This window comes from Balaenoptera borealis (assembly GCF_965194805.1).
Source record: "Balaenoptera borealis genome assembly, chromosome: 9".
NCBI classification, from domain to species: Eukaryota; Metazoa; Chordata; class Mammalia; order Artiodactyla; family Balaenopteridae; genus Balaenoptera; species Balaenoptera borealis.
Genome location: NC_138873.1, coordinates 2,453,979 through 2,468,924, shown reverse-complemented (window position 1 = coordinate 2,468,924; position 14,946 = coordinate 2,453,979). Strand labels below are relative to the sequence as shown.

The 14,946-nt window shown below is 46.6% G+C and overlaps 1 protein-coding gene across 1 annotated transcript in view; it reads right to left on the bottom strand.

Annotated features, from left to right (window-relative positions):
• Window positions 1-7,510, bottom strand: part of RPS6KA2 (ribosomal protein S6 kinase A2) — a gene marked incomplete at its 5' end in the record, with an annotated part of 372,896 nt that extends 365,386 nt beyond the window's left edge. The window contains 2 exons of the mRNA XM_082404538.1: window positions 3,634-3,693; window positions 7,400-7,510. Coding sequence (XP_082260664.1) covers window positions 3,634-3,693; window positions 7,400-7,462 — 123 coding nt within the window. The remainder of the gene's footprint in view (window positions 1-3,633; window positions 3,694-7,399) is intronic.
• Window positions 7,511-14,946: the final 7,436 nt, after the last annotated feature.

The window sequence follows — 14,946 nt, the reverse complement described above, 5'->3', positions numbered from 1 at the left end:
GACTGCCACCCCACCCCCGTTCCGTTCTGCCTCCGAGATGCCAGAATTTCTGCTATGAAAACCAAGGGTAGAGTTTTAGGAGGAGAGGGAAACACCCCAGGAGTCACGAGGAAATAAGGTGAAACCACGATAATGTTGGAAACAGCTTCTCTGGACCTGATCTCTAAGGTTGACCAGACAAGAAAATGGTCTTTGTTAATAAACAGACTCCTGAAATCTAAGCACTTCAGAAAATACATGCAACAAGTTCTAATGTTTTCCACAGGTTGTTCTGTGAAATTAGAAACTCGCCTAAAAATCCCCTATGTGTCTGAAATGCCTGGAGACGGAAGGTTGAAGGATGGAGCAAGGATGCAGGAGCTGCTGCTGACCGGTACTAAGGGGCTCAGCACCCCCACCTCTGCACCGTGGAAGCAGCCCAGAGCCTCGGGCCGCACGCTCCCCTGGGCTTGCTCTCCCCCTCCACACGGCACCCTGCCCCCACCTTCAAGATCAACGACGGGGCTCTTGTGCGCAGGGTCGGGAGGCTGCGGTCACCCCTGGACTAACCTTCCGGAGGCTCCCACTCTGCACCGCAGTGTCCCAGCCCACCGAGGCAGGTGCTCCTGCGTTAAACTTGAACTCTGTTCGGTGTCCTAATTTCCCAGTATTTCCACTGGCTTGGCTACGCACCACCTGCCAAAAGGAGCAGGGAAATAGGACCACAAAACCCCACAGAGCAGGTGCTTCAGACTTGTTCTCTCTGCCTGGCCCCTTCCAGGAACCCCGCAAACAAGCAGCTGAGGGAATATTTCCTAATGGGATCTGCTGAGGCTGTTTTGTTTTGTTTTGTTTCCCAGAGTATAAAGGGTGATGGCCTCTGACGGGTCAAGTGAAATCATGCTGAGTCACCCCCCTGTGAATTTATGACACAAATCCCTGTACGACACGGACTCTCCGAGAGAGGAAGCCTTTCCCTCCGCAGAGGTGAGGAAAAGGTAAGTGGCAGGAACACGCAGCTTCTGACACCAACTCCTGTCTTATTTTCAATCTTTAGTCTTGACCTTCACCAGAGCTCTTTTTTCAGAGGTTGGACGGAGCTGTGGCATGAGATACAAGTGGACAAGAGTCACACGTGGAGATACTTATGCATAAAATATCCCAAATGTGTCCTATACTTTATATATATATATATATGTATTAATATACACACACACGTGTACATGAAGAACATTGCACACGCAAGAAGCCATATCAGTTAAAGGTGCTACAAGGCTGGAATCATCACAGTCACCCCTGTTCATACTTCCACACCAAGCATGAGGCTTTACCCACAGGCTACCAATAAATATTCCTGATTGACTGAATGAATGAACACACTGTTGCTGAGGGGAATGATATTTTTTCCTAAATAAGACTTTTAGGTCATCGTACAGGTTCAGACTGGCAAAAGGTGTGAGTGAAGCCTTTCACGCCCAGTTTAGTTGCCATCTGATTTCATTGATCTGAGCCACAAATCCTTCAGCTATAGATGCCTTGCAGAGCGCCACTCTGAAGGCTAAGGGGGACGTACAGGGGAAATCTGGCCCCACTAAAAATTAGACAACCGCTCGGAACCCCCGGGTGACATTCACCCACTGCTGGGCTGAAACCTGCAGCAGAGCTTTCAGCGTCATCTGTCAGAAGCAGCCGCCAACAGCTGGACATCCCGTGTCTTTCAGTTTTCCCACAAGCGCTACGAATGCACCTACACATCAACGCTGTGTCCTGTAAAATACTCCTAAGATACTCTGCATTCATTAGGAGCCAAAGACATACTGATATTCTGTCATCCAGACTAGGTGACATGGGGAAATTGTAATCACTGCCTCTATCTTGTGTTCTGTTGTCAAAAATAACTTCAAGGGGGTCCACTGATTTGACTGCTTTCCTGCGGTAAATTAACACCTACCTTTCCATCAAAAGTGTGAGGGATCAGATGACTTGAGACCAGGAGGTCTCAGGAAATCACTGCAGTTAATGAAGTAACAGACTCTGTTAGTTACTAAGCATGTCGAGGGGGTCCTGGTACACAGGCAATCGTGTCACCAGTTTGATTACCACCATGAGCACCACGGAGCCTGCCTCTTGCAGCTGACAGCTAAAGGACCTCAGCAGTCTGTATGCAAGAAATACGCCGAAGGTTCCCCGGAAATCAGAGTCCCCACAAACACCAGTGGCAGGCGCACCGTGGCTTGGATCCTCGGAGACCCTGGCCTGGGGCCTTGCTCATTTGCAGGGGGGTATTCCTTCCTTACTTGCCCCTGCCCCTGGGCAGGTATGCAATTGAATAGCCATCTCTTCAAAAAAGCCAGGGGCTCACCTGTCTATTTACCCTTTGACCTCTGTGGAACTGGCAAAAGCAGGGCTACACCTACCAGCCAAATGTTGTCCTCATGAACGCAGGAAGAGGACTGCAAAGCCTGGAGCGCAGCTGGGCTCCACGCTCCCGGATCAGTGACAAAAGCACAGAAGGAAAGCAGCCAGCCAAGGATGAGGCAGCTTCTTGCTCTTCTTCTTTATTTAACCCACATAGTATGTCACGTGATCATAAGATCCAGGGGCACTGGGCTTAAAACGTGTGCGGTGTGGACGCGTCTGGATGGAAGTGACACGCTTTTTCAGCATCCCAGCAGACCGTTCGCAAAGCCAGCAGTGTCCACGGATCTGCCCCTCCCAGCCCACCAGACCTCCCTCGCCAGCCATTTTTAAAAGGCCACAGAGTTGCACAACTTTACAACCGTTACGGTTCCGAGGGGCACAGGGCTGAGGAGCGGCGTGGGCAGCTGAGGCCTCCGTTTAACTGCCTTGTCGACGTTCCACGGCTCCAGCTGCTGAAGGGTGGAAATACGTCTGCTTAAACAGGATTCCTTCACTACAGCGTCATTCTACCTTGGATGCAGCTCTTGGATGTCCGAGGGGCCCTCAGAGAGCGCTCGTTGGTCACGGTTCCCCCCCCCCACCCGATGCCACCTGGACCCTCCCCTCTGCGAGAGCCCGTCAGGGCCCTGCCGCCCGGGCCGGAAGTGTAGGACCAGGCAGTCGGCGATGCCAATGCGCTTTGTTCCCTCCCACGTCCACCTCCGGACGCCACCCTCCCAGCAACACCCATCGCTCCTTTTCCAGACCCGCTCGGCCCTCCGCCGGCCACCCCTCTCCTCCTCCTGCCACCACTGCAGGGGCGGCTTCCTCGCAAAGGGAGCGCACCTCCGCCCGGGGCTCCGACTGTAGGTCGCCAAACACTCTAAGAGGCTGCATGACCCAGCCTCCGGCAGGTAAAACGAGTCATCACTTCTCTACGCCCGACTGGCTATTCTCCATGCTTGCCTTAATTGACAGCGACCTGCCTTTTCCCCTTTGACAAGTCCACACCGGAAGACTCTGAATCTTACCTTGGTTGGTAGTTTTTCCTCCTATGTTCTAAGTGTCCCTTTTGAGGGAAACTGTTGACTATAATATGCATGCAACCTATCCGTGTGCACGCGTGTTTGTGCGTATTATGTATATATACACATATTTCACTCAAATAACCACTTGGGGGCTATTAATTTCAATCTTCCATTTCCTCCCTCTACCCCACCTTCCTCCCCCAAATAATAAAATATAGGGAGTTACTTCTTCCACAGCGTCTGCTACGGTGGGCTCTGCGTCCAGGTCCAGATCCTCCTCAGTGGCCTGACAACAAAAGATACATATTAAATGCGGTTAGCATGCCGACATTCTTGTAAACTGCATCACACAGGTAATGAATGCAAAGGGCCAACTAGATACTCAGTATTAGGATAGTAGGACGTGGGAATGGCACCAAGGTCCCTTTCCACTGGAATTTATTTGAAACCCTATGATGCTTCATGCCAGAGACAGATCCTTTATATAATAGGAGGCAAATAAGGCAGTGAGTGTTTATGTCCATGATTACAAATTACTAGATCAGCCAAATGTGTGTGGCTTATACCACAATTGCAAGGAGAAGCAGGTGGTTTATATAAAGCCCTGACCAGCAAGGTGAGGGCGGGGTGTAGATTTACATGACCCTGAAAGACTCAAGCTGTCAGGACAGAAACAGGTTACAGGGGAGTTGTTTGAGTGGAACAAATTCACAATCTCAGGCCAAAGCTCAGAGAATGAATTAAATCAGAGAGAGTCAAGTCTCCAGCTCATAGAAACATAAAGCGTTGTGTCTCTGCAGGGTAAGGCTTGAACAGGAGGGTCTGGGTCTGAGCTCTGCTTACCACTTAATGACTTTAGGCAATATTGCTTACCCCACACCTCACTTTCCCCATATATAAAATCAGGACCATAAGAATATCTACCGCCTAGAGACACGGACAGAATTCAGGGAAATAAGACCTCACAGCACTTAGCACTGGCTCTGCTGAGCGAGCGGTGGACACTCAAGAGTTGGATGTTGTCATCACCTCTCCTAGTTTCATTTCTAGCCCAGGAGCCGTGAGACAATTGTCGCTGTACAAGCTACACTGTGAACTTCAGGGAGTCCTGTTTGATCTGCACCGTTTAAAAATGGGGCTTCTCCCTTCTCTAATGCGTGATGACATCCCCGAAGGAGAAATCATGCTCGCTCCTCTGAAGGAACACAAACAAAACGGGCCGGCCGGCCCTTGTGGGCTGGTTCCCACACTGCCTTCCTCACGACACCTCCGGTGTCCTCACCTCTCCCCAGAGCACGCCCTGGGTGCTGTGCCCCCGCTGAAGGCAGTGACTGAAAAGTCCTGCTTTGGAGACGTGCATTTAACTCGCTGAAACACCATTCACACAACACTGCATGCTTCTTTTTGATGCCAGCTCCTTCCGGGATTTTATGGAGGTCCCAGTTTTTAATTAGCATACGTTTCCTTCTCAACATGCCTCGTTCGTGGGTAAAATACGCCTTCCAAAATACCTCAAAACAATTCATAAACCATAAATGCTTTTCCTAGACAATCAAATGAATTTCCCCTGGTCTGTGTGCTGAAGCAGAAATGATTTTTATAAGGATACAGTATATAAGGATACAGTCCACTGCCCCTCAAATCCAACCTAGTTCAGTTCCCTCTCACTGCAGATGAGAAATTAGAGGGGAAGCAACTCATAAAGGCAGGAAAAACCTAGAATCCAAGAGCGTTGATTGCTACCCCTGGAAAACCAATAATCGGGCATGTTAAATGCGTGTAAAAGCAAATAATGTAAGCACTAACATCACGTAGCAGATTTTCTCATAAAAAGCACACATGCTTTTTATGCAAGGATTTTATGACATTTAACTTGGAGTTCAGAGGCCAAATGTACTCCATCTAGTTTTGCCCAATTTCCTGATATGTGAGCTATTTTAACATCACACAACACAAAACATGGGCAAAACTGGAAAATAAAATCAGCCTCTGAGCTCCAAAACAGAGAGATCTCATATTTTCCTGAGAACTTGAAATATCTCAGGGTTAACAGTTCAGGTTTAATCTTTCTGTAGAAAGAGCTCTAATTTCTGGGTTCCAAATAAACAGGGATTAAATGCTCTATCTTAACACACTGCATAGGATATGCTATCCTAAAACATTCACCCAGGAAGCCTGAAGAAAATTTCTTTTGCTTCAGGACCATTTAATCTATGGAATTTTTATTATTTGTTTTTGCATACACATCAACCTCAAAAACTTATAAATTTGCCCTCCCAATGGGGTGGCAAGGCAGTGCAGTCTCTCAGCCAGCTCTGTTTCAGATTCTTCCAATTTGCAAGGTCTTTCTAGGATCATGATATAATTTTTTAATAATGTGAGTATATTTATTGCTGGTCCACTTTCAATCATTTTGGAAATATTTAAAGCGCACGCTGCTCCTCAGAGCCTGGGTCAGTGGCCACGACGTAGAGTCCAGAGTCCCAGGAGACATTCTCCAAGCCTCCTTCATTCCTCACTCCCGTCCTTTTTTCTAAGCGCAGGGCCAAATCCTCCCCCCTACAGAAGGGCTTCCTTCACGGGGCCTGGCTGTGGAGGAGCTGACAGCTGGGCCTCTACCACCACCAGCAAGTGCAGATAACCAGCAGGGGTTCGGAAAGCATCAGGAAATAAGGGTGGGACTTCTGGCCCATCACTAATTCAACTTTTTAAAAACCCAATCTTTCTCAAAAGAAAAAAATAAACTTGACTTGGCAACCTTTGTAAGTGAGAGGCTCTTTCTCAGGCACTGCCGTCACCACCAAGAATAACATCGTGTGCAGAGAGGAATCAAAAGCCCTGGAGAGCCAGCCGTGCTGTCATTTCCTTCCACTTAGGTGCTTCTCAAAAGCAAAACATCTGTGTTGTTCCATCTAAAAACCAGGCTTAATATCTGTGCTATGCCTGACAATCTCCTTTGACCAAAATATATGTTCCAAGCATGAATAAGTGAGTCGGGCTTCCGAAAAAGTATTAAATATAAAATATTAACAACTTCTCTTCTAAAACAGAATCTCTCCCCCTCTTTAAAATTCTGTGAATGTCTCAGTATATAGAACGTATATATAAAAATAAGTAACATTTAAAATAGTAAGAATTGAATTTATAATGCCGGATACAGGAGATAAGGCAAAAGTTAAAGGTTGGATTTTGCAAAGAGGTAGTCAGTTATTAAAATCTGCCATTTACAAATGTGATTTGAGTTGCTATAAACACAGCACAGGCATATCAATTTAATAGGTTTAATAACTTCGGGGAACTTTCTCTTCCAGGAAAAATATACGTTGATTGTTTCTGATTCAAATTAAACAAATCAAAATCCATGAAAGGAGAGCTCCGTGTCCCTGGGGGACAAAATGTTTAAGCAGTGTCGTACGTGCTCCCCACAGGCCAGCCAGCCTTGACACATTCATTTCATTATATTTTCATCTTCAATCGCTCCTCTTTATTCAAACATACACCCTATTAAGGCTGCATAATCTTTACGCCTTGTTTCTTAAACAAGAATTCATCATTGGTTTTCCCTTCTGGTTTTATCCTGCGCTGCAGCAATTGGGGAGGTCTTATCATTTAAAGCCACTTGTTGAAGGAAATCACACTGATGCAGATTAGTTTGGAAGCCTGTGACTCCTTTAAGGCAAACACAGACTCTAAGAAGCACCCTGAAGTTTGGCTTAAGAGCAATCATTTTTTTTCTTCAATTCATTCATTTTCATTCATATAGTTACACCACACACGCCGCCTTGTGTGGGTGCGTGTACACACAGATATGTACTGTTCATATGTGTGTACACACATACACATCTCTGCTCGTTAAAAATCCTAGCCTCGGTCACGTAATAGCCACTCAATAAACATGAATTCATTACAGTAAGCAGACCGTCCGCCGGCCGCAGAGTCAGGGGTTTTCAGGATACTGTGGAAAAGGACACTCTTTTCTCGCCCTTACTCACCTCTATTTCCATGGGTTCCACCTCTATCTTTTTCCATAGCTCCAGCAACTGTGCGATCGGCATCTTTGAAAACTTTCCCTCTGATCAAGTATCGAGAGTGAGAAAGAAGATAACCAGAGGCCCCAAACAGCACAGAGATGGCCAGACAGGACGTCAGAGCCCGCGGCAGAGGCCGGCGCTGCTGGCAGGAAGGGGACTGCTGAGGGTGAAGTCAGGCTGGGGCGACCGCGGGCGCCGGCGGGGCCCTGGGGTCCTGGGTGTGCGAAGGGGGCCGTGGGGCTTCAACACGGCTGCCCGGCTGGCGCGGCCTCCCCCGCCCCCCGCCGCCCCTGGGGCTGCGCCAGGGGCTGCGGCTGCGTCCCGCTCGCTCGGGCCGGGCGGGGGACGCAGGAGGCAGAGCTGCAGCTTCAGACTCCGTGCTGCGACTTTGGCGGAGTGAGCGCTCCCCTCGCAGCCTCGGATTGGATTCCCTGCTTCGCCCCCTCCCCCTTGCATTGCCACTCCCTCCCCCATCCCCCCCACTATTTTACCTTAATTGGCTCTAAATGATGGGTGAAAGTTGGGTCTGAGGATGCCGCTGCCATAGAAACCTCATAGCAACCGAGGGCCGGGGAAGAGGGGAGGAGAGGAGGGGGCCTGCAGCAGGTTCTGCCCTGATCCCTCCCAGCGCACACGCGCGTGCACTCACGCACACACACCCCTCCCCTTGCCAAGGACTCCTCTGAGCCCCGCACGACCACCTTCAGCCCGTGGAACACTAGGGGCCGAGGCAAGAGGCCAGGTGCAGGGGAGCTGCTTTTCCTGCATCAATATTTCAGAAACTCCCTGCATCGTGGAACTGCCGCCGGAGCAGCAGCCTCTCCCCTAGAGGGTCCCCCCGCCCGCCCCCCAAGCGGTAGGACAACACCCTCGGGGAAAGGGAAAGGAGGGCCCAGGAGGGCTGAGAGTGAGCCCAGGGTCCCGGCGCCCTGCTGCCTCTCCCTGGGGCCTCCGGCTGGTCCTGCTCCAGCCAAAGCCGCCCTGGGGCAGAAGCGTGGCCGCAGCACCTCGGGAATGCGGCAGCTGTGCTGTTATCGGGAAAGGAGGGTGGGCTGTTTAAACTCCCAAACGATGGCATATGTTGAAGTCCGGACAGGGATTGGGCAGGGAGGAACATTCGTCCAAACAACGTACTATCAGCCGTTTGCTAAGTTCCAGGAAGGACGCCGCGTGCAACACGCACAGTTTCTCATTTAATTTTCCATCGGATGTGGATTTTACCATCCCATTTCATAGGTGAGAAAACCCTGAGGCTCAGAGAGAGGAACCTGCCCAAAGACACACACTCCCCCAGTGGCAGAACCGGAAGTGAAGTCCCCGCTGACTCCGATGAGGATCTATGATCCCAGTTTTCCGCGGGAGGGAAACCAGGAGTGCAATTTTCTAGGGAACATTTCCCTCCTTTATTTCCTTTTTTTTTTTTTTTTCTTCTTGGTCTCTTTTGTCTATTTTCTCACACCATTTCTGTCTTAGAATAAAAGACATGTGCACATGAAAATACATTCATCTCCCCAGATTTCTGAGGCTAATCTGTTTTTGGTTTCCTCTTTTGGGAAATGGTGTTAAAGTCTAATACAATTTAATGCTGCTTCTGGAAAAAGTGTATTCATTTCTATGGCAAATTCCTTTATCTCTGGGAAAAATATCTAAGAAAATGGCTTACTGCTTCCAAAACTTATCAGTAATCTCTTTGTCTTTTTTTTTTTTTAAATAAAATCCCTAAGAAATCCAATTCACTATCAAAGCAAAACACAACAAACTCGTTCAAATCCCAGACACTTCATGTTTCAGAGGAAAAAATATAGTCACAATTAACAGAAAAGTTTCCGTTCTTAGTGTTGATTTACAGAAGTCACTTTATCTTTCTATAAAATGGGGCCAGTAAGGATCTTAAAAATTAATTCCATTAAAATAAAAATAATACCAATATTGTTTGTTTTCAAAGGTTGCATTCACTGATTGACAGATCAGAGCGAAGGGTTCCAATGTGTTCACCAAAGTAAGGTAATTTGGGGCATAAAGTAAAAGGTCACCGATTAATAACAGATAAACTGAAATGGTTTTGTGTAATAAAGAGAGGGAAATCATTGCTGTAAAAAGTAGTGCTGAAGAGATGTCAAGACTTTTCCATCTGAAGGACTGAGCACAGGGAGATCTTGAAGGGCAGTGGGGAGAAAAGTGAAATGGGGCTCCTTACTGGGAGTTCATGAAACCTCCACTTTCTGGAATTTTCCACAAGTATTCTGAGATGGGCAGACTGAAGGGAAACACTGGTCCTTTCATCTGGGGGAGGAACAAGGAGGAAAGGAACGCTGGATGGGACCTCCTGTGAGGGACCAGCCACCTGCATCCCTGGGCTGATGGGCTGGAATCGTACACATCAGACCAGCTGTCTGCAGACACAGAAGAGCTCATATTAAAGGCATGTCTTAGGAGTCGCTGAAAACACGGTGCATCGTTTAGCATGACATCTCTTTTTAAACTATGCAAATGTGACACTAATAAAGAGACTGAAGTCTATTCAGCGGTTTCGCAGGTGAAGCAGAGGCTCCTTGGAGGAGTGAAGTGATCAGTCAAGGGGGCGGGACTGGATTCTGTACCCAGGAGCCTGGGGCCACGTGTCCGTGCCCACGGCACTCTGCACGGCTGCCTCTGAAACACCGAAGATCGCTTGACAAAAGCAAACAACCGCCGCAGTGAAGCCTCCTCCCGTGTCTGCCTCCATGGGTGCCACCTGCCCAGACACGGTACCTAGCGTCCTGGATGGAGAGGAAAGAAGAACAGACGACCTAGGAAACCAAAACATAAAATAAAGTAAAAAAGACAACTTTCAAAAAGATGTATCTGTCCACTAATGAAACTTCAAAGCTTTTGCACAGCAAAGGAAACCATAAACAAGATGAAAAGACAACCCTCAGAACGGGAGAAAATATTTGCAAATGAATCAACGGACAAAGGATTAATCTCCAAAATATATAAACAGCTCATTCAGCTCAATATTAAAGAAACAAACAACCCAATCCAAAAATGGGCAGAAGACCTAAATAGATATTTCTCCAAAGAAGACATACAGATGGCCAAGAAGCACATGAAAAGATGCTCAACATCACTAATTACTAGAGAAATGCAAACCAAAACTACAATGAGGTATCACCTCACACCAGTTAGAATGGGCATCATCAGAAAATCTACAAACAATAAATGCTGGAGAGGGTGTGGAGAAAAGGGAACCCTCCTGCACTACTGGTGGGAATGTAAATTGATACAGCCACTATGGAGAACAGTATGGAGGTTCCTTAAAAAACTATAAATAGAATTACCATATGATCCAGCAATCCCACTACTGGGCATATACCCTGAGAAAACTATAATTCGAAAAGACACATGCAGCCCAATGTTCATTGCAACACTATTTACAATAGCCAGGTCATGGAAGCAACCTAAATGCCCATCAACAGACGAATGGATAAAGAAGATGTGGTACATATATACAATGGAATATTACTCAGCCATAAAGAGGAACGAAATTGAGTCGTTTGTTGAGACGTGGATGGATCTAGAGACTGTCATACAGAGTGAAGTAAGTCAGAAAGAGAAAAACAAATATCGTATATTAACGCATGTATGTGGAACCTAGAAAAGTGGTACAGATGAACCGGTTTGCAGGGCAGAAGTTGAGACACAGATGTAGAGAACAAACGTACGGACACAAAGGGGGGAAAACCGCAGTGGGGTGGGGATGGTGGTGTGCTGAATTGGGCGATTGGGATTGACATGTATACACTGATGTGTATAAAATTGATGACTGATTAAAAAAAAAAAAAGATGTATCTGTCCAGTAAAAGATTAGCCCCATTTGTAAAGCTCGAATTAGGAAATGGGAACAATGAGAGGAGGACTATTTCTCAGAAGGGAAATAATGATGCCACCCAAATACCTGAAAGGATAAAGGTGCAAATAAAGGACAAAGAAATTGAGTCCTAAATCCCAAGAAAACTTGAACAACTTTTTCAACAAAACAACACCTAAAGAAGCTGATTTCCAAGAACCCCACACACAAGTATCAATTTCCAAGAAGAAATAGCAGTTCAAGCATCCTTGCAGTAATGGGTCTTTCACGAAGCAAAGCCTGCAGACTAAAAGCAGTGGGAGTGTCTCAAGAGTCCCTGGTCACAGTCACTGTGAAACGAGATGTGCAAATTGACATCAAACCCACAGAAACCAGCCCCCAACAAAACTCCTCACTCTCCTGAACTAATGAAAAATTCCCAGCACCTCCTGTACTCACTACGCCTTGAATCTTAAAAGTGGTCTCTTTTCTGAGAAAGACGGGCAGGAGGGAGATGGGGGTCGGGGGGCGGAGGGAGAGAGCCCGTTCGCCCTGTGGATTTCCACAGCCAAAGGACTCTTCCTGGAACAGAAGTGGGAATCAGAAAATCTGATAGCGGCCCCACTTCTGCCACCAAGACCCAACTTCTCTGCACTTCACCTTCTCGTCTGCATGATGGGGTCTCTCTCACAGACAACACGGCAGGAAACGTGTGTGTAAATGTGTCTCCTGACCTAAAGGAAGGGACCCCGGCTGATTTCGAGTTACCCGGTGCTTGAGATGATAAGACGGGCTTGATGTCCGCGCTAAATGACCCAACGGTTTACCCAGGGCTGTTCCATTTTGCAGGTTGCTGTGACCAAAGGATTTGGTAACGTGAAGAGAATTACCCATTTCTAGTGAAGTGATCACCAGCCTTGGTAGTTCACTCTCCAGGTTTCACAAATTTCTCCAAAAACCTCAAAACGAAATTAATTTGCATTTTAACAGAAAGGCATGGTATCCATTGTTACAGGCTGAATTGTATTTTCCCCAGCTCCCTCTGCCACAAAATTCACACGCTGAAGTACTAACCCCACTACCTGAGAATGTGACCTTATGTGGAAATAGAGTCTTTGTAGCTGTAATTAGCAAAGATGAGATCATACCGGCGTCGGGTGGACCTTAATCCATTACGACCGATGTCCTTACAAAAGGGGGAAATGTGGACACAGACCGGCACAGGGGGAGGCCCTGTGAAGACCTGCTTCTGCTGCCACAGCCACGGAGCTGGCAGAACCGGAGAGCGGCCTGGGGCAGACCCTCCCAGGGGACTTCAGAGGGAGACCGGCTGCCGGCACCTGGATCTCAGACTCCCAGCCTCCAGACCTGAGAGACAGAAATTTCTATTGTTTAAGCCCCCCAGTTGGTGGTCCTTCGTTATGGCAGCCAGGCTAACACCCCCCAGGGGACCAGGGGAGACTGTAACAATGAATCAGGAATCCCACAGTAATCAGGACCCAAAGGTCCAGTAAGATTGGTTCATGGAGACCCCGGTTCACGCCTTCCTTCTTCAGGGACGAGCCAGGGCACAGGGGACAACATTTCAGCTGGCGACTGTTAAGCTTCAAAGAAGCCTAAGCCTCCAAAGAGGCTTCCAGAAACCACTTTATACACTAACATCCTGCAGTTTGGTCCAGAAAGACACAAAAGCTCATTGGAATCCAAACCAACCCAAAGCCCCATTTCCAACACTACAGAGTCGTGACACTGAACCAGAACGGCGGCTTCTTTCCAAAGAAATTATTCACGAGGAAGAAAAAACGGCTGAGCACAGAGTAAACAGCATCTCTTTACTATGAAAAGTACATTATATGCTAGAACATTCTAAAGAAGGAGCCTTGTTTGCAGGCTTCCCAACTAATGCCTCATCTCTGCTGGGGAAAGTCAGCGTGACCCCAGCCGCGGGAGCTCTGCTCGCCTCAGCTGCGCCCCGGGTCTTCTGTGCCATGAGCGCACCTCACCTCCGGGAAGAAACACAGCCCTGGGCTCCAGCCGCACGAATGTCATTCGTAAGAAAGAACATTCACAGGCAAACACAGAAGACAGTAAAAATGATGAAATAGCTACACTGACCTCTTCAACTCACTCCTTCGCCCACATGTAATCCTTCCCAGAAATGAGCGCAATCTTGTAAAAATACTACCTGGTGATTTGCAGCCTTCCCGGTTGGGAGTCTGGACAAGCTTGCTGGTCTTGTCCTCTTCTCTAGTTTGGTATACTCTGCGGTAATTGTCAATTAAGTAATTTTCAGGGATTTATTTAATTTAGCTTTGAGCCACATGCGTTTGTTCCAAAATTTATTTCAGCTTTCATAGGCTAATCATACAGCACATCAGCTAACGCCACAGGAACAAAACATCATATGAAAGATGGGACCTTTGCCGTTTCCCCTAAGCAGTCCTCATCTGAAAGATGCTGGCCTTGCAAATACCAGGCATTTCTGCTGGAATTCACGTGAGAAACCATGGCCTTCAAGAAAGAATGCTAAAGGAAAATAAATATATTTCTAGATTTTTTTAAAAAGCACTCCCTGTTGGAACAACTCAGGTTCCTTTTGAAAACAAAAATATTAATGTTGATATCTATAAGCTGAATATATAAAATACCTCTTTAAAAAGACGGTGTGAAGTCTGTGGAAACTGTAGACACAGTGTCTGGCCTTGAGGAGAAGTGAAGTGTATCAGCATCCAGCCCAGACCGATGACAGCAAAGTGACTCAGTTATGCATATACATATATCCACTCTTTTTTTTTTTTTTTAGATTCTTTTCCCATATAGGTCATTACAGAGTACTGAGTAGAGTTCCCTGTGCTATATAGCAGGTTCTTCTTAGTTATCTATTTTATATATAGTAGTGTGTATATGTCAATCCCAATCTCCCAATTTATCCTTCCCCCCACCTCTTATCCCCTGATGACCATAAGTTTGTTTTCTACATCTGTGACTCTACTTCTGTTATGTAAATAAGTTCATTTGTACCCTTTTTTTAGATTCCACATATAAGCAATATCATATGATATTTGTCTTTCTCTGTCTGACATAGTTCACTCAGTATGACCATCTCTAGGTCCATCCACCTCACTACAAATAACTCAATTTCATTCCTTTCTATGGCTGAGTAATATTCCATTGTATATATGTACCACGTCTTCTTTATCCATTCCTCTGTCGATGGGCATTTAGGTTGCTTCCACGTCCTGGCTATAGTAAATAGTGCTGTGATGAACATTGGGGTCCATGTATATTTTCAAATTATGGTTTTCTCTGGTTATATGCCCAGGAGTGGGATTGTTGGGTCATATAATAGCTCTATTTTTAGTTTTACTTATGTTTTAATAATAGTTGAGTTACTAAGAAAGAAATGACCATCAGTTATCAGGTTAAGAATGCAAGAAGGCGAGAAACAATAAAAATAACTAAAGACCATAAATAGTAAAAATTTGAAGACCGTTCTGCCCCAGACTCTATACTAGACCTTGGAAGGAATTGGAACCAGTCATAATTTGTACTGACATCAGAAAATTAAGCATATGCACAAATGGTACTTGGTAAATTCTTAAAACCATGATAGTTACTCTCTTAGAATATAAACAACCCCTAGAAACACAGGAATCTTCCTGATTATCTATGGAATCAA